The following is a 26,734-nucleotide window of genomic DNA, read 5'->3' on the forward strand; positions in this document are numbered from 1 at the left end:
TGTTTCTAATGCTAATGATAACGTTTACTTTTATGGCTAGCACTTTTCATGTCCTTGCATGACATCTTTCCCCCATTTTTTCTTGAAGATTGAAATACTTTTTTTTTTAGTATTTATGATTCATTTTAAGTGTTGTGCATGAATAAAAGGCTACACCTCCCCTCCCCATTCTGGGCACTAAGCTGCCACAAGATTGTCTATTGAGAAGATTGTCTCCACTCTACTGAGTTGCTTTTTAGTGTCTTTACCAAAATTCCTTTACCATATGGCTCTGGATCTATTTCTAGACTCTCTGTTCTGTTTCAACGAGCTAGTTCTCTATCTATTGCTGACACTCTAAGGTCTCCTTGCTTTTACCATGTTCTCTGGGAGTCTGCATGCCATGTAGTCAGCATATTAAGTGTGGGGAACTCACACATCTTTTATTAAGTTTTCTGTACACCTGACAGTGTGCTTTCCAGTAATATTTTATTAAAATTAAATGAGCTCGTTTCTAGTTCTGCTAGATTGTATTTCCCCAAATGGCTGCAGCGATGTTTCCACCTCCCATGCACTTCCAGAATCTTGTCGCTCTGTTTCTTGCCTGCTTGTGCCGACTGGGCCTTTGTGACTGTCTGGACAACCAGGACGGGGCAGAAGTGGCGCACCCTGCGTTCCCAGGCCAGGTTAGGACAGGTGGCCCTGTGTCTTGAACTATCTACTCTTGGAATCCGATCACCTGGTTTCAACAAGCCCAGGAGCAGAGGTCCCAGCAGCAGGCCAGTAGCAGATGCCAGACATGAACGTGAATGGATGAATAGAATAATTGGTGGGAGGAGCTCCCTTGATGACTGTCCTGTTTTCACTGGGAAGACAGGGAGCCGCAGCCTACTATGTCTTTATTCTGTGCACAGTTTTGGGGTGCAGCTATCTTTCAGAAAGGAAAGGAACTCTTTAAAAATGAGAATTCAGATAGAATTTAGGCCATCATAATGTAGCCATGGAATCTTTAGTAAGAATCTGTCGAAAAATGAGATTTACCTGACGTGATCTCCCTTCAAAGACCGTTTACCCAATACTGGCAGAGCTGAGTGTTAGCTTGTTGGTCTGTAAATAACAAGCAAGAAGAGAAAGTATACAAGGAAGGAAGGAGTTAGTCTGTGGGATATTCTGATTGACATTTTCTTTCAATGTGTTGTATGCATGCCCCTTTCTTTTTTATATATTGCTTATGTATAATAGTCACACGCACTTGAAAAGAAACTGTTCTAGGGCTGGTAGCTTAGTCAATTTCAGTGATGCTGGCTCTCCCCAGGCATCATTCCTCCCCTGACAGGCTGCTCTGTTCTTGACTTGGGAAAACCTGCAGCCATGGCCAATGAATTGAAGCAATGACCTTGAAGGTAATGTCATACTGCTTCCAAAAAGTGGATGAAACACACCTCCAGGACTGTCCTATTGCTCTGGATTTTGTGCCTGCTTTTCTTTCCCCTTGCTGTTGGGTCTTCTATACGTCTAGCCCAGACTGGGCCAGGACAAAAAGGTTTCTGTTCAAAGCCAGCACTGGTTGTGTGCGATTCATATAACCATAGGATTCTATGCTTAGGAAATGATGGAATACCGCTCGTTGCTTTGTTTTCTCCTGAGTGCCTATGATTCCTTTTAGTACCTGGATGATGGGACTGAGGTCTGGATGCTGGGGCTGGGGCCAGTCTAATCTTTTCAGCTTTGTAAAAGGCAGTGAGGCGAATTTACCGTGGAGATAAGTGCAACTCCCCTCTATGGCTCTTGGTGTGTGGCAAATGAGCTAGCTGCCTTAATGCTCCTTCTACATGCATGAGGGCTCACACCTGTAACCTCCACACTTGGGAGGCTGGGGCAGGAGGATTAGCACCAGTTCCAATCATCCTGGGCTACACAGCCAGCCAGGGCTCCAGCACGGTAAGACTCTTATTCTTCTATATCACCGCCCATCACACTTCTCCAGAGCATTTGGCCAGTTTGGTTACTGGAAGATACCTAAGGAGGCAGGAGCAATAAACTCGTTTTATGCTCTGATTCTGTGAAATCAAAGGACAATCAAAAATAACCATTGCCTATTTTGTTATTGCTCTCATCTAGTTCTCCTCAATTTTTTTTCCTTGTTTGGGGCATGATAATAACAAATAAGTTTTCCTTCAAGCCCCTTTCAATATTTTGCTTATTCCTCAGGGCATTATCACAGAAAGTGTATGGAGTGGTCCATTTTTATATCTGCAGTGCCATGGTCAACCTAAGCTATGAAAGTACCCTTCCTTGGTCTGGGAGATTCACTGAGAAGTTCTGCTACCCCGACCCTCAGCTCAGCACTTGAGACATTTCCCTCTTGCGACCTTCCTGCTAAAGATTCCTTTCTTCTCAGAACCGTGTTTCCTCTGAGGACCAGAGCTGAGCTTTTTTTGTAGGAGGCACGGGGGTCTCCGTGTTCACAGATAAGCCCTTGGGGAACCTGGAATGTTAAGCACACAGGGCTGTGTCTTCAAGGGATGGAAAGTAAGGCCTTTCCTTGCCCAGAAGGCTGAACGGCTTCTCCAGCCTGGTGATCTTTTGCCCCATCTCTGTGGCAAGGAGCTCCTCCAGGACCAGACCCTGACCACAGACTTGTTTTTCTCAGTGGATCTATAGAACCCATCTGTATGGACTTTACAGAAAATTTTGATGTATTTTGAAAATTTTGATCTGTATTTAGCTGCCTTTGTTTCTTAAGGAGATTTGTGTGTGTTTTGCTGTGCACGTGGGACTGAGTTAACACCAGAATAGTTTTCACCAAATTGTGCTGCGCTAAATATGCCTAAAATAAACCCCTCGCCCGCCGTCAGACTCGGGAAGTTTGAACCCACACGGGCTACAGAGTCGTGTTGAGCCAACTGCCTTCCTACCTCCTAAGGCTCATCTCTCTGCAGCCCCCTAAGGTCTCAGAGACTCCCCTATTTTTATGCAAAAGGAAAGGCAAAGGTCACTTCTGCAAGCGCAGGAGCACAATCAGGTTGGCTGGCTTGTTTTTTGCTTTTTTAGTCTAAGGTCAGGATTTCATCAGACACAGTAAAGATTTAGTTGGTTTCTTCCTCACTACCCCCATGGAACTGCGCTCAGAGGGATTCAGCTTAAACATTAAGAGAAGGGAGAAATCAAACAAAAGCAGGTCGAATGACCTTGGGCCAGTCACCCCTTACCTCTCAATGGATTTGTTTGCAAGTAGAAGGTGCAGTGCGTGTATCGTGGGCGTGGATGTGAGTGGTGGGTGCCCCTTATAGCGTTCTGAAGGACTGACGATTGTGACAAGCCGTGGAGGTCAGGGGCTGCAGACCCAGCACTTCTTTGAGTTTCAGGTCCCAGCTTGGATCTTCCTGTTCTGCGCAAAGGACCCAGGAGGACCCCATCGGACTGGATGCAAAAGAAAAGAAGCTGCTAACGAAAAAGGGAAGAGAGTAGGAGGACCCACGGCTGCACGGCACAAGTGACAGGCAGGGGAGATAAGGTAGCCGACTTCCTGAGGCCCAGAGCCGCCCAGGTGCGCCCATCCCCTCCCGGAGCCCGCACCCAGCCCCAGCCCCGTAACCCTGCCCGCTCCTCCCGCGCCACCTGCCAGGACTCCGACTGGCGGCGCAGCCTCCTGCGGGCCCCCGCCCCCGCGTTGCCGGGCCAGCGAGGCCGCCGCGGCGTTCGGGGCGCCGCCGCATTGGCCGCTGCGGTGCGGGAGGCGCGGTCGGCGCAGCCTCGGGGCTGCGGGCACAGACTGGAGCGTCCCGCGGCGCTCGCTCTGCCCTAGGTCGGCTCGCCCATGGCCCTGGCTCTGTGGCCCTGGCGCCCAGCCCCGCACGCAGTCTCCATCGCCCGCCTCTGGTTGTCCAGTCCGCCAGCCGCGCGCGATGCTGAACGGTACGGGCCTGGACCAGGCGTTTAAGATGTCGTTGCCGCGGAGGGCAAGGATCGGCGCGTCCGTGGGTGAGCGGGGAGGGTGGGCCACTGGGGCGGGGGTGGCGCACGCGGCTGGGAGACTCTGCTCCGCCCTTCGTCCTGTCCCCTCCCCTGGGCGCCTGGGGCTGCGGGACTCCGGACGCCACGCCCTACTGCCCCCTGGCTGGACGTCCTTGCACCCACCTGGCACTAAGCCTCCTACGGGGGCGAGGGAGCGGCAAGTGTGAGAAGTCTCAGGCTCCTGACGTCGTTGTGTATGCATGTGTGCGTGTGCATGTGTCCGTGTGTGTGTGTGTGTGTGTGTGTCCGTGTGTGTCCGTGTGTGTGTGTGTGTGTGTGTGTGTACAGGCTAGCGCGCGCGTCAGGTCCGTGCGCACTTACGCGGTGATGCGGATGCCGGAAAAGACCAAAGCAGCAGTTTTCTGCCCTGTACCCAGTCCTGGTGGGCACAGTTTGGTCACTGGGAGGACTTGTTGCCTCCCAGGCTGTCTGCTACAGAGACTTAAGGGAAGGAGAAGGTCACTGAGAGTGTTTTCACCACCTGGGGCCCAAGTGTTCAGGCTTACACTAAGGACCGAGAGGCTTAGGCTTACATTACACGGGAAAGCTGCAGGAAGCTGCGGAGACTTGATGCACTCATAAACACCCGCTGGCAGTGGCCTGGGTGCGATTGGAAATACAGCTTCTCCAACTAGTCACTTTAGATGTTTTTGTTGTATAATACTCTTAGACCAGGCACATCCAACGCTCTGTGGCTATAGCACTTGATAGGTGACCTAGATGCTTATGTGTTGCAGAACTGAAGGGGGAACCTCCAAAATAATGCCCTGTCTTGCATTTCAGGCCTCCTTGAAAGGAGTCTGGGTAGATCTCTGATGCAGAGGGTTCAAGGTTTAGGTTTGGAGTTGAGGCTTGTGTGTTTTGAGATAACAGGCATATAAAAATAAATGACCTTTCCATTTCCACTGTTGAGCAATGTGAGGGAGAAGAAACTCATTTTAGCTAGTGTTTGCTCAAGTTGGGCAGTATCAGGACACCGGCACATTCCTTTCCTGAAAAGGTCACTAGGCAACACACCGAGACTACGGAGGTAGGGAGTCCCAGAGGCATCAGGGAGTAGTGTCAGAGGGACAGCCTAGGTGCCAGCAGAGGGAAGGAAGTGTGTGCTTTTCAAAGCAGTGCCACGGATGCAAGGCTTTGTGTGCAGAAAGAAGCATCCCTGGATGGGAAGGGTACAGAACTTCTTCTTTGGGGAAAAAGGGAGAATGTAAGATTTAGTTTTGATCATGTCCCGTCAGAGATAAGATGCCCACTGGTGAACAGAGTGGGGATGGATTGGCTTATGAGCCTGCGTTCACAGTCAGAGATCTAAGTTTCAGAGTGCTCCCCAGGATGCCTCAGTGGGTACCTCCCTGCAGGTATGCGGGGCCTCCTCCCAGAAGAGCCCCTCTTTAATATTCTGCATCTTTTTAAGCTTAGGGTCTTGATTTCTGCACAGGGGCACACCATCTCATTGTTCACTGGGTCCCCCCCCAAATTATGTAACTAATACCAGAGGATTCTGAAGGTGTCCTAAGCATTCCAGTATTTTCAAATTTGGAGGGTCTTAGGGGCAACAGAAAGGGACTGGAATAGGATGTACCGGATCCCAGCAAGTCGGGAAAGCCGCCAAGAACTCCAGAAAGAATCTGGGCATTGATGCTTGGCTTCATCTGTGGAGGTCACTGATGCCCTTGGAAGAGCTGCTATTGTATAACTGTGGGGCAAAATAGCTATTAGAGGGGGTGCAAGAGAGGAAGACAGGACTTGAAAACAGACTGTCTATGACACTCTTTAGGGAAAATTTTGCAGAAAACGGAGGGAAAAGCAAACGGAGTGAGCTGTAGAAAGTAAATTCCGGGGAGGACGCTTTGCAGACTGACTGCCTGGTCCAGCTGTGCAATAGTATGAACCCTCAGTCAAGAGCTTCTCAGTGGTCTGCGGTGTGAGCAACAGTAAGGAGCAGGGTTCAGAACTCAGCAGTTTTAGAGAGAAAGGGCTAGGAGTTTCTGAAGGTGGAGGGCTTTGGGACCTTGTTGATGACAGGTGTGGGATGCAGAAGAGAAAATGTGTGGCTTTACAAGACGGGTCTATGTAGAGCACATATATCATGGATGGGCAAGAGGGAGGCTGGGGTGGAAACCAGGGCAAAGGCCCTGACAATTGCCTACTCCCGTAAAGTAGAAGGGACATGTGACTTTCGAAGAAGCCTGCTGCTTCTCATTTAGTGCAAACTAGCAAAGGCGCTCTGAGGTTCATAGCTCCTTCAAGATCAGGGGCCACCCAGTCGACTGTTTACTAAAGCACTTCCGGAATCATTACTTCTGGTGACTGTACCTTGGACTCCCATCTTACTCTGGGTGCTCTGGCATACCTTTGTCTGCTCCTTTCTGCAGCCATCTGTCATTCACCAAATGATGGGGATCCAAAGACCAGCTGACTTTGGTTGGCTGTAACAAGAGTTCCTGGATATGTATTGACCACCTTCCATGTGCCAGACACTTCCAGGCTCCGGTGATGGATCCCTGGACAGGATAGGTGCTCTCTGGACGGAGCCCAAGGTCTAGGGAAGAGTCCAAAGCATACTGTCAGAGCTCTCAATTGTACCCAGCCTTGAGTCCACGTGCACAGGCAATGCACACAGTTGAACAGGGAAGTGAAGCACACATGTGCGTATAGGTGTGTGGGCAGTGACATGGGGGAGGAGGACAGAAGGGAAGGGAGAGCTGTGTTCTGGGGACGACAGCATTCGTGTTCTCCAGGGTAGAAGCTTCTTTCCTCTTGCTGAGTTTCTGAATTCGGCTTCATGAAAGATTGGCAATAAAGAGCAGGCAGACAGCAAGCCCAGGGCCTGTGCCTTTAATTAGATTAAATACAGGACCTGGATGGCTTCAAGTCCTACTGAGGATGCCCTTGGAGGTCTGTTCCAACTTCTTTACCCAAATCCTTTCATCTCCCCTGGCCTCTTCGGGTCAGTAAAGTATTTTGTTTGTTTGTTTGAGTGGACTCCTGTGTGGGCCTAGTTTTCTTGCATCTCCTGTAAGTGCCTGCGCCAAGTTTTAAAGGAAGGGGGTGGGGACAACAGAAGATGCCAGAAGCTGTGGTATAGAATCTAAGAGCTGGTAGATGGCACAGAAGTGCTTTAATCCCTTCCACTTTACAGCAAACTATTTCAGAGCAGCTGGTTCATTTCTAGCAGAACCAACTAATTTCCAAGGCCCATTGGTGCGGTTCAGGATCAGTTCCAGTCTAAACAGGGCATGCTCATTCTTCACAGTTTCCTCTGCTCTGGTAGGAAATAAGGCAGACACGGGTCTCATATCCCTCGCTTCTGTGGTCTGCACTACCCAGTGGGCACTCTACACACAGATTTAAACCATCTCTGTCCTAGATACTTTTGTACTTGACCTGAGGGTCTAGATTATATTTGGAAGTTCTTGGAGACAGTGTCTGTTGGGCGTAGATACCAGACTAGGTTTAGAGAGAAATAGGTTCAAACTTTGAAATTGTCTTCTGCTTCCTATGGGCCATTTCTTTACTTACATTATAGAATGAGGATGTGAAGAAAGAGTCCCCCCCCCAGAGCTCGTGTGTATGTGTGTGTGTGTGTGACTTGCATAGCTCAGCAGTGCACATATTAATTACTGGATGCACGATCAAGTAAGACAGTCGCTAGTTCTTAGGTTGCCCATCACAACCTGACATGGTCTTCTCTACCTAGACCCCTATTTCAAGTGATACAGAAGCAGGGACATCTTTAGCTATAAGATTTCCCCCTCTAAATCTAATGATGGCTTACCCAGGATGTGGCTGCATAGAGGTATTTCTAGGTTTGCATGACGCAGAAATCCATACTCACCAACTACCCAGATCCTACCCTGTCCGTTCTCTAGTGTCTGACAGTTGTCACCTTCCCTACACTGTCCTGTCTTATGCCTGCAGGTGCCCACTATGCCCTTAATTTGATGACTTTAGTTGTTTAATAATTAATTCACCTTTACAATGGCTGCTTTATCTTAAATCCTCATCTGATGGAGGTGCCAGCTAGACAGATGGATTACATTAAAGTTACTCTCTTAGAACCTTTGGATGGTTTATGAGAGGATGTTCAGACAGTGCCTCTGAAGCCCCTTATCCCTGGGGCTTTTCACATTTGCTAAATATAACCCCCGGTCAATCGCACACCGAGACAAGATGTTATTTACATCCTATTAGGCCAGTGAAAGTGCCCAGGGCAAATGTTAACAACCACTAAGAAAGGCTAAAAATAAAAGTGAGCTCACACTCACGCCCTGGCAGCTTCTCCATATCATTGTCAAGGGCAGACACAATGCCTAACCTGCCGTGTGGCGCTGAACACCACGGAGATGGGGACAGTTATGTCCGTGTGTCTCCCAGGCTGTGCCCTTAGGGGTGTCTGTGAGAGTACAGCCAGGTCTGGCACGTCCCCTTGTTCCAGGGGCTTTGAAAGGGTGAGGCATGTAGATTGCCTGAGCCCAGTTTGGGACAATGTGGGCAATTCACTGAGAACTTGTTTCAACAACAAAAATATAATAAAAGAAATATACACATAGGGTATTGTCCATTCACAGCAGTCGGTGGAGGGCTCAGTATGCCGGCCTGCTTCCTTACTCCTGTGTGTGCCCTGTGTCTGTGCTCCTTGCACTGAAGGAGTATCTCTCACCTGCTAGTGAAAGAAAAATGGGTATGTCGTAGCGTCTCCTAAAACTGTGGCCTCATCTTCGCTCCTTTTGATTCAAAGATTTCCGCGTTGAGAACGTAGTTCCCTGCATTTGAGTTATTGTGTTGGGCAATGAGCACGCGTTCATTTCGGACATTCTCCAGGAGCATCTGAGCACAGCTTCATCGTCAGAGACACCACGTCAGCCAGAGGCAGAGGGTTCCCAGGATTGCTGTAGATGTTTCAAGCACATCACTGAGACTGGTTGTGCAGAAAACTGGGGCAGCAAAGGATTCCTCGGCGTGAGCACTTTTGCCGTGCAGAATCTCACTGCAGATGCCACGTTTAGAGACAGTCGCTGGTGTCAGGTCCTGGCATCTTAAAGGCAAGGAGCTGTTCGTTCTTATTCAGAGGGCACGGCCGTGGCTGGTCCGCGGTTATCCAGTTAGTGAGGGATTAGGCCTCTTGCAAGCCGTTTTCAGGTCAGCTCCATAACCCGTTATCCCCATATAAGACTCTTGTCCATTTCCTTTTTACGTTTTTCATCCTAATGCCCCGAGCATGCATATCTTGATTTCAGAACTCTGGAGTTTTTGCCTTTAAACTCCACACTAGTGGTCACTGTCTCTGTGACAAACAAGTTAAGTGACAGTCCTTTCTTTAGAGTGCCGGGGAACCTGCCCAGCAGCTAGGTTTTAGTCCAGCAGTTGGCTTAGGGTTTACTACAGGGTCATTGGTGTCATGCCTCAGCCTGTATGCTGCTGCCCCAGATGACCATGCTGTTCTTTTCTGCTGGAACACAACCTAAGTTTACGCAGCTTGAGTCCATCTTCCTTGTTACTCTTTCTAGATGTTTGGAAATGGATTTTTTTTCAACTCTATTATTTATTCCGTGGTCTCATTTTCTGGTGGTAGGGTTTGGGCAGAGTTTTGTTTTTGTTTTTAAAGGGAATACAGAAATGTGGGCAGGTAAGTGGGTGGGATCTCCCAGTGAGAATCAGCCAGGCTGGATACAAACACGGGACATGAGTGGAGACTGTAAATGAAGTCTAAAGTTTGGTCGTGGCTTGGCAAACGCAGAATGGCAAACATTAAATGTTTGCTTTATCATTCTTTAACTTTATGGTTGTTTGCTTTAGTGGTGGAACTAGTGGGGTGAGCGGGGGAGGGGAGAAGCTTTTCCTCCTCGTGGGAAGTGGTTGTGTTGTTCCGTTCGTCCGCCTGACAAAACCGAAATGTTTATGGAAGAGGGAACTTCAATTAAAAAATTGTCTCCATCAGTTTGGCCTGTAAACATATCTGTGAGATAGTTTCTTGTTTAATGATTAATGTGGGAGAGCCCAGGCCATTCTAGGCAGTGCCCTCCCCGGGCAGATGGTCCTGGGCTGTATAAGAAATAAGCTGAGGAGCTGGAGCCATGACTCAGCAGTTAAGAGCACTGTCTGCTCTTCTAGAGGTTTGATTTCCAGGACCCACATGGCAGCTAACAACAGTCTATAACCCCAGTTCTGATGACCTCCTCTGGCCTCTAGGCACTGCATGTACGTAGTGCACAGGCATATATGCAGGCAAATACACATATACACAAAGATTAATTACAAAATGAAAGAGAGAAAGGAAGAAAGAAGAAAAGGGAGAGAAAAAGAAAGAGAAAGAAGAAAGAAAAGATCTGAGCAAGTCATGGAGAATGATCCAGTAAGCAGCTTTCCTCTATTTTTCCTGCCTCTGCTCCTGTTTAAATTCCTACCCCGACTTCCCTCTAGAATGGATTGTAATTAGGACGCATAAATCAGATAATCCTTCTATCCCTAAGTTACTGTTGGTCAGTTTTCATAATAGAGAAGCAAGCTGGACATGATGTTTGCACCTCACTTGTCTGATAACGTCTTAGATTTTTTAAATGTGTATGTGGAGGCATCTGTCTGTGTGTGTGTGTGTGTGCGCGCGCGCGCGCGCGCGCGCAGGCGCGCGTGTGCTCCTGTACTTGCCAGGGCACACTATGAAAGTTGCACAAATTGCGGGCGTGGGTTCTCTCCCACCATGCGGGTGAGACTGAATATAGGTCATCAGACTGGTCAGCTAACACCTTCACCTGGTGGGCCATCTCACTGGCCTTATGCCTCACGTGTTTTATATTGTCTTTGAGAAAGTCCATGATGTCATGGGTATGGTAAACAATGCTTTGCAGACCGCTGTCAACAGATGGTCAAAGAGGAAGGTGAATTTGTAGATGTCAGCCAGCCAGAATGGGGGCACGAGCTCTGTGGGACTGACTGATGGTGAGTCAGAACAAAGCTGTACTGTAATGTAAAAATACACACCGAATTTACAGGACTTATTATGGAAAGGAAATTTGTGGGGCATGGTGGCCCACATGGTTAATCCCAGCACTCAGGAAGCAGAAGCAGATGGGTCTCTGTGAGCTCCATCCAGCCTAATCTACACAGCAAATGTCAGGCCCAGCCAAGGCTACACAGAGAGTACACACACACACACACACACACACACATTCAATGTATATATCATATGTATATATATGAAAGTTATTCATCATCCATATATTCAGTTATACATTAGTGATAATGCTTTCTGTTTACTACATGGTGAAAAACTATCTAGCGTATATCAGATTAAAAATGTACTAGTTAATTGTTTATGTAATTTTAATTTTTTTTTTGAGACAGAGTCTTACTGTATAGCCCTGACTGGCCTAGAACTTATTTTGTAGGCTAGGCTGGCCTTGAACTCACAGAGAGCCACCTACATCTGGCTCTCAAACGCTGAGTTTAAAGGCAAGCACTACCATACCCAGCTTTTAATTTTACTTTTATTTTGTATGCCTACTAGAAATTAAAATAATTAGTATACAAGGTATTAGGTTTCATTGTGGCATTTTAAATCTAGTGTTAAAAAATTTAAAGGATGTTCATAGCTTGTGTCGTATTTCTGTTGGACAACACCTTTACAGATCAGGTTCAAGTTTTATTTTATTCTCTGACAGTTTTATCCACGTCACATTGATCATACTCACTCCATGTCCACTCCAATTCTCCCTCATCCTCTCATTTTCGCTCTGAATATCCCAACATGTCCTTTTCTACCTTCATGCTCCTCGCTTTTGTAACTGAGCCCAGTTAGTGCTGCTTGATAGAATGTTTATTGGTCTTGTTGTCTTGATACAGTACAGGCCTTGTGCAGGTGACCATAGCTGCAAAGGAGGCCTTGTGCAGGTGACTACAGCTGCAAGGGATTCATGAGTCATGTCTGGTTCAAACATTTCTGCTCTGTTGTACTTGAAATTGTGTACTTCCTAATGTAAAATGATCCAAGTAGGAAACCGAGACTGTGGGAGGGTGGGTTCCAGATGCTTGCCTAGGGTTTTCAGCTTCTTCCCAGGGACACCAGAGCCCACGTCTTAGATTCATGCAGAATTCCTTCCAGGCCTATATTGTCTTCTTACCTTGTATGAAATCTCCTTTGGGAACAATCTATTTTAATTTTGAAAATAAACTAGGTCATACTACTGTGAAATTCTATTCTATTTCTTTGAACCCAGTCTCTGACGAAATCAAACTGCTTCAGTCTTTGACTGTTGTCTGATAATTTTAGCCAAGGTTTGTAGAGATTGTTGGATATGATGCTCTATGAATTCATGGGATAAAGGACTCATGACCTCATGTGGCACCTTGTAGAGAGAACAGCCTCACATCCTCACTGTCCAGTCCCAGTCCCCTTCACAAGACCAGTGGCTGTCTCAGATGGCATTTCTTTTCTAGGTATTAATTAGTGTTGAGCTGGGCTTGTTTTAGAGAAACAGGTGTTACCCCACCCACCCTCCCTCCATGTACTTCTTCTCTTTACTGTGTTACCTTCTCACCTAAGTGTAACAGAAAAGCTCAGGAAGTAAACGCCAAAGGGGGAAAACCCCTGAGTAGATTTGCTATAGTCTGGATATGGTTTGAGTCTGTCCCCAGAGGCTCTTGTGTCAGAAGCCTGGTTTTCAGTGTGGTGATGCGGTGACTTGGGGGCTTAGCATCTTTAAGTCAGTGAGAATGTGTCCTCAGAGGAGACTGAAGTCATTCTTGTGCGACCTCTAGTTAGTTCTCCCAGAAGGTTGCCATAAAGGATCAACCTGGACACTCAGCGGCTTCTCTTGCTTCTTCTCATACCATGTGACTCTCCTCCGCACGTGTGTGCCTGCCAGTGCAATACTAGCCATCACGAGGTCCTCGGTAGATCTTAGTTGAGGCCCGGACCCTTCAGAACTGTGAGTTAAACAAACCTCTTTTCTTTTTTTCTTTCTTTTTTTTTTTTTTTTTTTTTTTGGTTTTTTGAGACAGGGTTTCTCTGTGGTTTTGGAGCCTGTCCTGGAACTAGCTCTTGTAGGCCAGGCTGGTCTCGAACTCACAGAGANCAGGGTTTCTCTGTGGTTTTGGAGCCTGTCCTGGAACTAGCTCTTGTAGGCCAGGCTGGTCTCGAACTCACAGAGATCCGCCTGCCTCTGCCTCCCGAGTGCTGGGATTAAAGGCGTGCGCCACCACCGCCCGGCCACAAACCTCTTTTCAAATTAAAGTTGTTTACCTTCCAGTGTTTCAGTAGAGCAGCAGAAAATGGAGCAAGACTGTGTGGAAGCACACTGGGGCTCTCAGCATCCCTAAGTCTTGTGGAGGAGAAGACAAAGGTAGGTTTTATTACAAGGGATAATGCTGAAATGCTTTAATTGTTCAGGATTCTGAGAGTTTAGGGATTACATTTAAATCACACATTCTTAAGTTTTTCTTAAGCTGTCATAGTAAACAGTGGCGGTGGCCAGGCAGCAAACACCGTGTGATTATGTGTAGCTAACATTGCCTGGGTAGTGTACGGTTAGTGTGCATGCTCTTTGGATCTACGAGTCCCATATATGATGAACGGCTGACTGTAGTGTTTAGTAGCTTTCAACAGGGAGTCTTAGACCACACACATGGGGAATAGAGTGAGGCTGAGGGCCACAGGGAAGGGGAGCCATTCTATAGTTATAAGTCTCTCATCTAGACTTTTTAAGCATGAGGAATATGCAGGGCAATGCCAGTCGTGATAAACTGAGGGTGTGTGATGACATCACAGTGTCGCATTGTGGTGTCGGCACCACGATGTCAGCATGGTAGTGGCTGTATGAGGACACACTTGTAGTTTTAAGCGGAGACAATGTTGTGGCATGTCTCCCCACAACAGTAGCATACAGAATTGCTCTCCTGCCCTAAAGATCTCTGTGCCACATACACTTGTCCCATCCTCCTTCCTGACCCTTCGGAGCCCTTGTGAATTTTACATTTCCATATGCTTTTGCTTCCTGTAAATGTCAGACATTGGGAGTCAGGCCATCTCTACCTCTCAGACTGGTCGCTGTCACCTTGTAAGATGTACTTTAATGTTTCCTCTTATTTTATCTGGCTTGGTAATTTCTTTCTTTCTTTTTTCCCTGAACAACAGTTAGTTATCTGCATATTTTCCATTCATCCAGGGGAGGGACATCTTGCTTGTGTCCAGATGGGCGGAATGTGCTGGCTAGTGGTTTGGTTTTGCTTTTGTCATCTTGACATAAGCCAGGGTTATCTGGGAAGAGGGAACCTCAGCTGAGGACTTGCTGTTACCAGACTGGCCTTTGTAGGCAGGTGTGTGGGACATTGTCTTAATGATTGTTGTGGGAGGATCCAGCCCACGATGTGATACCACCCTCGGGCAAGTGGTCCTGGGTTGTATAAGAGACCAGCTGAAGCCATGCGGTAGTGCGCAGGCCTTTAATCCCTGCACTCAGGAGGCAGAGGCAGGCGGATCTCTGTGAGTTCGAGGCCAGCCTGGTCTACAGAGCTAGTTCTAGGACAGGTTCCAAAGCTACAGAGAAACCCTGTCTCGAGAAACCAAAACAGAGAGATGCCTGTCAGCAGCGTTCCTTCATGGGTCCTGTTTGGGTTCCTGCCCTGCCCTCCCTCAGCAGTAGACTACAAGCTATAAATGAAATAATTCCTTTCCTCCCCTATGGCCGGTGTTTATCACCATAACAGAGAGCACACAGTGGGGGGAGTTATGGTTTAAGCTGCTCTCAGAACATGTGTGCAGGCTTCTGTGTGGACAATCGTTTTCATAACAAAGCAAAATTGCTGGGCCATATGGTGAGAGTGTTTTGTTTTGTGCGAGTGTCTGTTGCCTTGCAAACATCTGTAGCATTTTGCACTCCTGTTGAGAGTTCATGTCATTCCATGTCCTCACCCACCTGCGGCATTGTCATTATTTGGAATTTTAACCACTCAAAAGGCATGTATTAATATTCTGTTCTTTTAACTTGCAAGTTCATGCCAATATGGGATGGACATCTTTCCATGCTTAATCGCCATGTGTATTTCTTTCCATGCTTAATTGCCACGTGTATACCTTTCTTTCCATGCTTAACTACCATGTGTATACCTTTCCATGATTAATTTGCCATGTGTATACCTTTCTTTCCATGTTTAATTACCATTCGTGTACCTTTCTTTGATGAAGCATCTATCCAAATCGTTTACTCCTTTTCAAACTGAGATGATTTCTTACTAGTGATTTTCAAGAGTCCCTTATATGTTTAGGATTCAAATCTTTTATCAGAGATGCATTTCCCAAACGCTTTCTTCTAGCCCATGGGTTTGCTTTTCATTAATGTAACAGTGACTTCTTGACAAATAGATTTTTTATTTTAGTTTTTAAGATTTTTTTATTGATTTTATTGAGCTCTTTATTTTTCTCTGCTCCCCTCCCCACCTCTCTCCTCCCCTTCAACCCTCTCCCAAGGACCCCATGTTCCCAATTTACCCAGGAGATCTTGTCTTTTTCTACTTCCCATGTAGATTAGATCCATGTATGTCTCTCTTAGAGTCCTTATTGTTGTCTAGGTTCTCTGGGATTGTGATTTGCAGGCTGGTTTTCTTTGTTTTATGTTTAAAAATCACTTATGAGTGAGTACATATGATATTTGTCTTCTGGGTCTAGGTTACCTCACTCAAAATGATGTTTTCTAGCTCCATTCATTTGCCTGCAAAATTCAGGCTGTCATTATTTTTTTCTGCTGTGTAGTACTCCATTGTTTAAATGTGCCACATTTACCATATCCATTCTTTGGTTGAGGGGCACTTAGGTTGTTTCCAGGTTCTGGCTATGACAAACAAAGCTGCTATGAACATAGTTGAGCACATGTTTTTTGTGGCACGATTGAGCATCCTTTGGATATATACCCAAAAGGTTACAGAGGTGAGATCACACAGCATATGCAATTCTGAGGCTGGACCACACTAGGCAAACACTCGACTCTCTGGGCTGTATATCCAGTTCCCAACATGGAGTTTGATTCTTTGTGTCTTAGAAAATGCTCTTTATGTTCTTGTAGTCAAGCGATGGTTTTGGCTTATGGGATCTAGGCACTGCTTACCTTCAGTACCTGGACATACTGCTGTGCGGTCGCCTGACCCAGGTTTGCTGAGTGGAATCCTTGCCCTCATTCTCCTTCATTTCATCTGGGCTAACTGCAGATTCGCCGGTCTCCAGTGATGTAGCTGTTCTTAGCCTTGTGAAACCTCAGCAGGTGTTTCCCGTTACCTCCTCAGTGCTGAGAATTCCCGTTTGACCTGAGGATTGTCTCTGTCCTTGTCTTTGGGGGAGAACTTTTCAAGTCACACAGCTTCAAGTTTTCTCTCCCTGCAGCTTCCCACCAGGCTTCTGAGACACCATCCTTTACCCAGTTCCCCCTTTGTTTTCTCCATCTCCATTTGTTTAGGACAAATTACTTGACTTTGCTACTTTGTAATCCACAAGTCAGCTTTTCCTCTCCACTTGCCAGAAGCTATCAGGCTTTCTTCCAAAAGTTAGTCTATTTTTTTCTTTTCTTTGTGACTGTAGGACAGTGTTGAATATTGGTGCCTGGCTTCTGTCCTGGAGAAGACGCATTATAGTCACGCGAGGGCCTTTTCTAACCACTTTGATATTTGAGTTTTTTGATAAGTGAAACATTGCCTCCTTTTTCACGCACAGAAATTACCTATGGCTCCAGAACTCCATTGTTCCCTTGAAGTCAAGGGTTCCTGGAAGGTGCAGAGAGAAGCTGCAGGGGCCTCCAACAGTGTTTTTAGTGAGCGCAGGGTTGGGTGGGACCCATCGCCCTGGTTGGACTGCACTGGTGAGACTTGCTCCGTAAGCCTGGCTGCTCATGGTTCCTCCCCTTGCCGTTGTCATGGTCACAGTGCACTATCTTGTGAATGGAAGGGAACCCCACCAGAGGGAAACAGCTTCCCCACTGCCACAGGCTGACATGTTGAAGTGCATTGTGGGTCATATTAGCCACGTGAGGTATTTCTCTTAGGCTTTCCTCTTTCCTTCCTTTTTCTGGACTGTGTGCTTCCCGTGATGCTATTTTTGTTTGATTTTTGTCTGACATGGATTTTGAATTCAGGCAATTTCGTGACCCGGATGACTTAGACAACTTACTTCCTAAGTATCCTCAGGGGAGTTACCTAATTCTCTTAGTCGCGCCATCTCCTGTCTGTGAAGAGTGGCTGCTAACTCCTTCCTACCCTGAATGAATTCTTGAGCAACTTAAGCAAGGTAACCCCTGTAAAGCATGGGCCACGACCCAGGACTTAGTGTTGCTTATCACTGTGAAAACCAATTGCTGAAGCTATGGCTACTAATGTGGTGGTGTGACATTCTTGAGTGTCATGCTAGGGGCACAGGGACTGAACTGCCTCCCCACCACCTCACTGCATCTGTATCTGTGCTCTTCTTGCCTCTGTGTGCCATTTGAGCTCTGCATGGAATCAGCAGCATTGTGGGGACAGTCCAGCCATCACCACATTGCAGAGCAGTGAAGGTGTGGGCAAACCCGCCTCCCACGGGAGGAAGAGGATCTTGTCTACATGATTATGGTATTTTGTTAAACTTAGAATGGTGATCAAGCGGTGTCTTGTTAAGTAGCCCCATGATATACCCTTGCTCCTGGAATGGAGGCTGAAGCAGGCTGAGTCGATTCAGTAAAGCTGTTCTTGGCTGTGTTCTGGACCCAACCACTCCCATCTTCCCCTTACTAAAGATGGAAGGCAGGAAGGACCACCAAACTTTGCAATAATGTAATGATGTCCCATTTTCTTCTTAATTTCCACAAAGCACATCTTACTGAGTGATCTTCTGCCTTCCTGTCTCGTCCTGTAAACACAGGATTCTGTGTCTTCTCTCTCAAGCCATAGGGATGTTGTTGATGGTCCTAACTCCTTGAAAGCAAAGCAAACAGGATCATTGTGAGCTTGGGACCAAGGGAACTACCATAACCAGAGAAAATGTTGCTGAGCTGGTTCTACCTAGAAAGCAATTGAGGATTTCCAGGACAGTGTAACAGCCACGAGCCTCAAATGACATGCATTAGCAAGACTCAAAATAGCACAAATCCGTCTGAGCTGCACGGGGGCAGTGCTGTATGTTTTTCATCTCCTAATGCCTTTCCTCTCTCGTTTAAGTACATTCACCTCTGTTAATACTTCTGCCTTTCTAGGAGACTCCGGGGTGGCAGAGTTTACATCCCGGTTGTTTGTGGGTTCCAAGTGAGCTGCTGCTGGTGTTTCCTTAGCAGACCACATGTATAGTGGCAGTTGGCATCATTCCTAATGCAAGCACAGGACCTCTGCCTCATATGCCTTGCTGGTCTCTAAAAAGGGTATCAATAACAAACCCCTTTACCAACTCATCTCAAGGCCCCTGTCGTGAGTGTGCTACCTCAGAAACATAGATGGACACACTTATGTCTTTCCACAGTGTCAGGATTTATTGAATAGCAATGGTCTTACAAGCTACCCTGATGCCAGCTGAGATAGTTTTTTCTTTTGTTCCTGTCTTAACTACTAGTATTAACTGCTGGAACATATTACATACTACAAAGTAAATCTATCATCTATCTATCTATCTATCCATCTATCTCCTATCATATAGCTATAATCTATCATCTATCAGTTATTTATTGTAAATGAAGGCTTTTCCCTCTTTCCCGGTCCCACATCCACTTTAAAAATAGTCACTTGAAGGCTTAATATTAATTACAAACCATTTGACCTATTGCTTAGGCGTATTACTAACTAGCTCTTACAACTTGAATTAATCCATTTCAATTAATCTATATTTTGCCATGCGACTCCATGGCATTATCTGTTCTGTTTGGCATCTCGGCTGGCTGGCATCTCCGCGGACTCTACACTTCATCTCTCTGTGTTCCCGCATCTCTGCTTGGTTTTCTCATCTGGCTCTATCCTGTCTCACTATAGGCCAAACCAGCTATCTTATTAACAAATGGGAACCAAACACATTCATAGCATTCAAAAGGGTTATCTCTCATAGCAGTCTATTATGTTTATCTGTCATCTATCTATCAATTATCTATAATCTATCATCTACCAATTATCTATTATTTTCTATCGATCATCTGTCTGTCAGTAGGAGGCTGAGGGGGCTGCAAAGAAAGAATGTGAAGGGCTCAGATGAGACACTGTGCTGGCATTCCGCTGAAGCGTAACTGCAGAGATAAGCCAGAGTCAGGGTCGAGATGACCCTTGGTGTCACACTTAGTTGCAGTATTGAAGTACAGGCCTGTGGAGACTGTGGAAGTGAAGGGTGGGACAATGTTCAGATGGTGACCAAACATAATGACAGATAGCCATTCGGGGAGACCTTGACAATAATGGAGATCAAGCTGGACTGAAGCCCCTGAGATGTCAGTCAGGAGTTCTCTGCCTGTTGGTGACTTGACAAACATGCCAAGTGGTGAAACGGTAGATCAGTAGGAGCTGCAGTCATGGACATGGCAGGCGTCCTCCCTCCCTCTCACAGGGCCCAGGTGAGAGTCTTGCACCCTTTCCTCAGTCTGATAGGTTTGGTGGTTTCCTAGGCCCAGTTTTCCTGATATGATTTTACTACCTCCATAACCCCTAGCACTCCAGTTTACGTAGATAAATTTCTAGGGTGGCACTATTTACTTTTAGAAGTTACCAGTGTGTGCTTTGTGGGCACCAGATAGACGGTGCTGGTTACGGGCTCAGTCAGACAGCCTCTGGGTTTGGACTCAAAATGGAGTTAAGTGCTGCTTGGAACACGTAGCTCTGAGAGGAAAGTATAATCTGAAAACCACTGTTCTACCTGATACAGCAGGAAGGATAAGGGAGAGAAAGGAGGAAGAGAGATAGAAGGGAGGAGAGAGAGGAGGAAGAGGGAAGGAAGGAAGGATGGACCTGTCTCAGTGAAAAGTTGGAGGGAGAGTCTAAGGCATAGTAGTATGTCCCAGGAACAGGTGTGTAGCCTGTACCGGGTCTGCAAAAAGTCTGTAGTGAGTCTGCCAAAGTCTGCGGCAAGTCTGCAAATGTCTGCAGTGAGTCTGCAGTGAGTCTGTCTGCAGTGAGTCTGTCTGCAGTGAGTCTGTCTGCAGTGAGTCTGTCTGCAGTGAGTCTGTCTGCAGTGAGTCTGTCTGCAGTGAGTCTGCCAAAGAGTGCGTAAAAATGCTTTCATTACCTGTTTGAATGAAATTGATTTGCCAAGAAGGCTAAGAGAAATCCGACAAACTAAATCAGGGGTCTCAGACAGAGCTCTGTGATGTGAAAAGATCATTCTGTAGCCGCAGGGGATCGATGGCACAAGACAAGCTGTCTGCTCACGATGGAGACCAATGAAGACATTGCCTCATAAAATGAAATGACAAAGCAAACAGTGGCCTGGGTAAGGTAGTGGCAGTCAGTGAGACCTGGAGGACGGGGGCTGAAGTCTTTGCTTTCCTTCTCCGAGCTGAAGATAAGCAGGGCAAAGGAAACCCCAGCTGATTTATTTATTTACTCATTTTTTTTTGAGACAGGGTTTCTCTGTGCTATTTACTCCTTTTAATCTACTCCTCCGGTTAGCACACAGAGAAGTTGGTTTCACTGTGACATGCTCACACATGTATGCCATTCTACTTTGTTCTGCCCCTCCGCTGCCTTCCCACACCCCCTTTGCTGTTCTCTGCCTCCCTCAAATCATTCCACCACCTGCATCCCGCTCTCCAGTATTCCTGCTCCTCCTGTCTTTAGAAGCCTTCCCTACTTCTTATGGGGTTCAGTCTCCACCCCCTCTCTCTTTCACACACACACACACACACACACACACACACACACACACACACACACACACACGTCTAGGCTCTTTATTTTAAGTCAGGCTTATTTTGCTTAACACGATGATCTCCAGTTCCATCAGTTTCCTTTCAAATGTCATGATTTCTCTTTTCAGCTGAATAGAATTTCATCTTGTATATTACCACGTTTTTTAAATTCCTTCATCTGTTGATGAGCATCTAGGCTGGTTATACTTCCCAGCTGTTAAAAATAAACACGGACATGCGAACATCCCTGTGTGTGTTGACTCATAGTCCTCTGGGCATATACCCAGGAGTGTACATATGGTCATATGGTTCTAGTTTTAGTGTTTTCAAAAAATCTGTTGGTCACTTGTATTTCTTTCTTGGAGGACTAGTCAGTTTATCAGCTCAGTTTATTGATTGGATGGTTTCTTTCTTCGTATTTAATTTTGAAGCTCTTTATGTGCTTGTTTATTAAACATCCCCTGACTCCCTGACGTTGGATGTTTAGCTGGCCAAAGATTCTCTCCAGTTTTGTAGCTGCCCCTTCACTCTGCTGGGCAGAGTGTCTTTTTTGCTTTTCCATTGCATGCAATCCTAATTGGAAAATCCAACATTTTAGATGCAAAGGAAATAAAGTAGAAATTCTTAGGATTTATGGTGTTAAAGCAGAAATAAAACTTTATTTATTTGAAATTTTATTTTTCTTGTATGTTCTCCTTAAAATATTAAATCTGGACTTAATAAATATTTAGTAGCTGAGGAAATAAGAAAATAGACTTAGCATAAGGTCAGACAAATTCAACACTCTTGGTGAGGCAGGCCCCAGTGGACCAGACTCACTGGGACACCTTCAGGCTCCTCTCTCAGGTCAGTGGACAAATCAAGTAGAGAGGAGAGGGATGAGATCTAGGGATGAGGGACTTAGCTGCTCTGAGTGGCTCCAGGAAGCATTGTCTTTGGTGACAGATAAGGAAGTGTCTTTGGGACCCTGTTTATCATGTTCAGCTTTGCAGAGAAGTACCAAAAATATCTCTGTCTAGTGAGTTCTTACTCAAACCCTACCAAGCTTTATTGAATATTTTTCATGTCCAATGTGTCAAGCAGTGACCTGGATTCAGACGGTGATAAAGGATGTAAAATTTGGTTCTCTTTGATAAAGGATGCACGGTTTCTGTTCCCAAAGAATTTGCCTTGGGGGCTTGAGAGCTAAGACCTGGACAGAGAAGCAAGGATAGAAAACAAATGCTATGCCAAGGTAACCATGGAAGGTTCCACACAGCGTGATTCATGGCTGATGACTTCACAATGATACACGGACACTGGAAGCAGAGACCGGACATGGCGTGTGCTGTAGCTTTTAATTTAAAAAATTACTTTGAAAATTTTTATTGGGGGGGGAGGGAGAGGAAGGGAGGAAGGGAGGGAGGGAGGAAGGGAGGGAGGAGAGGGATTTGTACGTATGAGGCGGGCATGTGGCAGTCAGAGGGCGACTCCGTGGAGCTGGTATCTCTCTTGCCTTACATGAGTTCCGGCGATTGAACTCAGGTTCTCAGGCTCTCTTGGGTGGCACAGCCCTTTACCTAGTGACTCATCTTGCCAGCATGATGATATGCTTTTAATAAGATTTGCGTTAGATTCTCTTTTTCGAGTTATTTAATTCAAAATGTCACTCGAATGGCACAGGCAATCTTCACCTTCTATTTTTTCCACAGAGTCTCACTGTCTATAGCTCCATCTGGAGTTTGATAGGACTAGTAGGCCGGCCTTGAACTCGGCCTCAATCCTCCTGCCTCCGCCTCCAGAGAGCTGGAACTCTAGGCACAGATCACCCCGTGCTTTTGCTGTCTGGCCGCCTTCGCTTGCCACACGGCTGTAATGCCCATCTCGGTGATAGCACTCAGCAATATGAAGAAACCAACATACACTACCCGTGAGATTTCTTGGACGGAGGAGGAGGTGGTGGTAGTGATGGTGACAGGTGGTTTGCGGGGGACAAGGGGAAATTTCCTTCGCTATATGAAGGTTCACTGCCATGAACTGACGACAGACTGAGACAAGAACACAGAAATGCATTAATATGTGGTATGGGTTGGATGTGAAATGACCCTCAAAACTCATTTTGATGGTCTTGTTACCAATGCAGTGTTGGGACGAGACTGGATTATGTTTGCCCTGACTTAATTAGTAGATTAATTAATTGATGGGTTTATAATAGGATAGTGTTCTTTAGAGGCAGTGGAAAGTAGGAGGGGAGGTGTCGCTTGAAGAAGTCACTAAAAGTGTATCCCTGAAAGATGTAGCTTGCTCTTGATGGGAGCAGCTTTTCTGCCTCTAACCACTGTCCGTGAAGTTTCTGCCTAGCCGTGGGCCTGACCACTTACATTTTTGAAAACGTGAGTCAAAGCAAACCCCCTTTTAAGTTACTTCCTCGGTTTTTTTTCTCATAGCAGTGAAATGTAATGTGCACAACATGAACAGGGAAAGAAACACAGCATGCCTGGGGTAACACCCAACAGCAGCACTTCTGTGGCATTTGAATGTAATGCCCCCCTAATCTCATAGGGAGTGGCGCCCTTAGGAAGTGTGGCTTTGTTGGAGGACAGGGCAGGCTTTGAGGTTCCCTATGCTCAGAATACTGCTCAGTGTCTCAGTCAACTTCCTGTGGCCTGCAAGATGGACTCTCAGTTCCAGCACCAAGTATGTCTGTCTGCCTCCATGCTTCCCACCATGATGATAATGGACTGAACCTCCAAACTGTAAGCCAGCCACTCTCAACGAAATGTTTTTTATTCCCCATAGGAGTTATTGTGGTCATAATGTCTCCTCACAGCAATAGAAACCCAAACTAAGACAGCTTCCCTGCAGGGTCCAGACTTCTGAGAGGAACAGATGCTTGGTTGGGGGGAGAATTTGGGGTGTCTTGGAAGTGGCTGAAGGCAAGCCATAGGAAGGACACAGACACAGGTTGCCTTAGGAGACAAAATCTCTTAGGCTAACTCTGAGAGTTGTCTTCACATAAATGAAAACCATCCTGTCTTGAGCCCATTGACCCAAACCCAAACCAATGGTCTTGGCTTTGTTTTTGCTTGATGAACAGCAATTCCATTCTTCTGAGAGAGAGTTACCAGAAGATCTCCCTCCCACCTGTGGAAGAGTGAAGGGATTCAGAGACAAGGTGGGGGATGCCAGAGAAACTTGGAGGTGCTCCTGTTAGTTCCTACACTGTTTCCTGAGCTCTAACTCATGAGTGGCATGAGTCAGAGGACTGTGCTGCAGAGACATGGCCTGACTCTGACAGAACCCCTGAGTCAGAGAGCTGCACTCCCCGATACTCAGCTCTGCCTCACTATGAACAAATCCATCCCAATCCAGTTCCTTCCTTATGCTCTCATGTGCCATATTTTCTCCCCACCCTAAGCTTGTTTGCACCTGCCCATTCTTTGTCTATCTGCCCGTGCATCCATTCTACCTTCGTCTGCTCATTTCCTTATTCATCATTTGGAAACCTTTGCTGAAGGCCTCTGCTGTGCCAGGCACTGGGCTGTGAGCAGGTCAAACAAGCTAAAACTCACAATCTCTGCCCTCAGGAGCTTCTTAATGTCCACTAGAAGGGACAGCATTAAAGCGGACAAGGAACAAAACCAGTGATCAGACACAGTAACAACTGCTCTGCATTCCTGTTCCCTTTCCGTGTGACTCCTTAAGGGGTGGCAGGTCACTTGGCCTGCAATTTCATGCCTTGAATATCATTATAAGTTCAACTGGTAAAAATAACTTGAGTTAAAGCCTTTTAGGTTTTTTTTTGTTGTTGTTGTTTGTTTGTTTTTATGTCAGGGAAATAATCCTTTGAGGTTCTTGCCCCTGCATGGTGATAGTCAGAGACCACTACCATGGGAACCCTTAGGTGAGTTTTAGGGTGAGGAAAATGAAAATGTGGTGACAGTGACATTGTCCTCATCGAGGATTTGGAGCTGAGAAAATGGCTTGTGATATGCCAGTGGGCAGCAATCTGTCATAACGCACGATTGCAAGTACACGGTTTAAAAATAAGACTATCAAATGCACTTGCCCCAGGATGTCCCTGGGTGCACTTGTTGATGCTGAGCCATGTGATGGGAACACCATGGCCATGTCCCCTGCCTGGAGAGTAGAGATGCTCACTAATGCCCTTGCAGACTCAGCCAGGCTGGGGACTGCAGCAAGAGAAGCTGTGCCTTTTCCGTAGGTCCACACATGTCTGTCCTGCCCCAACGGGCCTCTTTGGTGGTGTCGGCTTCCCTGATTGAGATGGGCAACTTTTCTTTTTCCAAGTCACTGTGTCACTTTATACCACGCTTGAATTTATGGTTGCTTAAAAAACAAAACAAAACAAAACAAAACCTTCTCAAAAGTATTTAGATTAAACTTGACACCTTTCATTGCCTTGAGGGAAGAATTCGAGATTGGTCCCATTGTGTACTGACATGAACTGTAGCAGATGCTCAATCATCAGTTTAACTCTAGGCCTCGGGAGGGTCCAAGCTTCAGCACCAGACACTGGCCATGAAATCTTGGGAAAGACACGGTTGAATTTCCAGACACTGGCCATGAAATCTTGGGAAAGACACGGACCTTCTCAAAAGTCAGTCAACCAACCTATGAAACAGGAACACCTTCTCAGGATAGGGGGACAACCTGTGAGTTGCCTGGCTTTTGATAGCTTTCCCATAAATACTGTTTTTATTCTCTGGCTGCTGTTGAGCAATTAAATGAATGGTCAGTATAACTGTCATCACCTTAAATTCCATCTTAAAAATGGGTTGCAAGGACTAGGAGAGCAACTCTTCCGCTAATGTGTGAGAACCTGGGTCAGTCACTAAGACTGCAAAATTGAAAACCAATTTCAGAGGTTTTAATGTACAGTTTCTGTTATCTAAGTCTACCTTATGGACTGTAAATGAGCTGGGCTTGTGGTTAGTGCCCAGCAAGACCACTGATGGAGAGAGAGGGCAATGTGACTGGTCCAGGATATGAAACCTCAGCGGAAGTTAGGAATGATGCAGAGAAGTTGGACTGAGGCAGGCGTCAGCAAAGATGCTGCCTTAGGAGAGTTCATAACCACGAGCTTGCTCTGTGAAGTTCTCAGTATCTGTATCTATTCTGTAATCAAAAAAGTTACTGTTTTGTAGCAATGATGTAGCAATCAGAAAACCAAGACAAGCGAAGTCTTAAGTGTGAATGGAATGTAACAGTTTAGAGCTGACTTGACTCCTGGGCTGCAGGGTCCTCTAGTCAGAGCAGGCAGAAGGGAAGACTGGTTGCCGGCCAGGCAGCTTGGATACAGGCTGCTCCGACTGTGAGCCCTACTGATGTGCCACCCTCACGTACGTCTGTTTGATGGAAGGACCATTTCAAGATAAGGCAGTCAAGAAACAGCAGACAGAGAAGAAAAGTGAACTACTTTGCCCATGTTAGCTTAAAGGAGGACATGCATGGCCATTTGTGAAGGTGTCTCCAATGGACTCTCAGCATCCTAGAGCATGAGGGACTCCATGATAAACCTTGCTGAGCAACCCTTATCTTCCACGGCTTTCTCTGACCATTTTCCTTCTTACAATTTCCTGAGTCCGGAAATCGTTCCTTTCTCTCTATCTTGTCGAAACTGTGCAGTTATTATCTTTTGTTGAGATGGTGTGCAAGTTCTCTGGACAATGTATTTCTCTGCCTCTTTCCCTTTCTTAATGTTTATAAAAAAAACCCTCCATATGCATCTAAGATATCAAAATGCAATTAAAATTTTAAGATGGAACTCTTCCAGTTCTCAGTCTGAATGACAGGGCCCAGCTGTTGAACTGGCTGGGACTGGCAGAGGGAAGGGATTTTGTCTCTTCCCCCATGCTTGTCATCATTCTTCTGGCTGCTCCTCAGTTGGCACTGGTCCAACTCTGATG

The 26,734-nt window shown here is 46.3% G+C and overlaps 1 protein-coding gene across 6 annotated transcripts in view; it reads left to right on the forward strand.

Annotated features, from left to right (window-relative positions):
- The first annotated feature begins 3,382 nt into the window (after nucleotides 1-3,382).
- Nucleotides 3,383-26,734, forward strand: part of Atp8a2 (ATPase phospholipid transporting 8A2) — a 538,932-nt gene continuing 515,580 nt past the window's right edge. For 3 of the 6 annotated variants that reach the window (XM_050152328.1, XM_050152329.1, XM_050152330.1), the window contains exon 1: nucleotides 3,832-3,963. In XM_050152328.1, coding sequence (XP_050008285.1) covers nucleotides 3,888-3,963 — 76 coding nt within the window. In that variant the 5' untranslated portion in view covers nucleotides 3,832-3,887. Of the gene's footprint in view, nucleotides 3,530-3,765; nucleotides 3,964-26,734 lie in introns of those variants that run through there. The other 3 variants (XM_050152334.1, XM_050152332.1, XM_050152331.1) reach the window with 3 other exon arrangements.

The sequence above is a fragment of the Alexandromys fortis genome, unplaced genomic scaffold, assembly GCF_014885135.2.
Source record: "Alexandromys fortis isolate MF-2015 unplaced genomic scaffold, M_Fortis_MF-2015_v1.1 scaffold_75, whole genome shotgun sequence".
NCBI classification, from domain to species: Eukaryota; Metazoa; Chordata; class Mammalia; order Rodentia; family Cricetidae; genus Alexandromys; species Alexandromys fortis.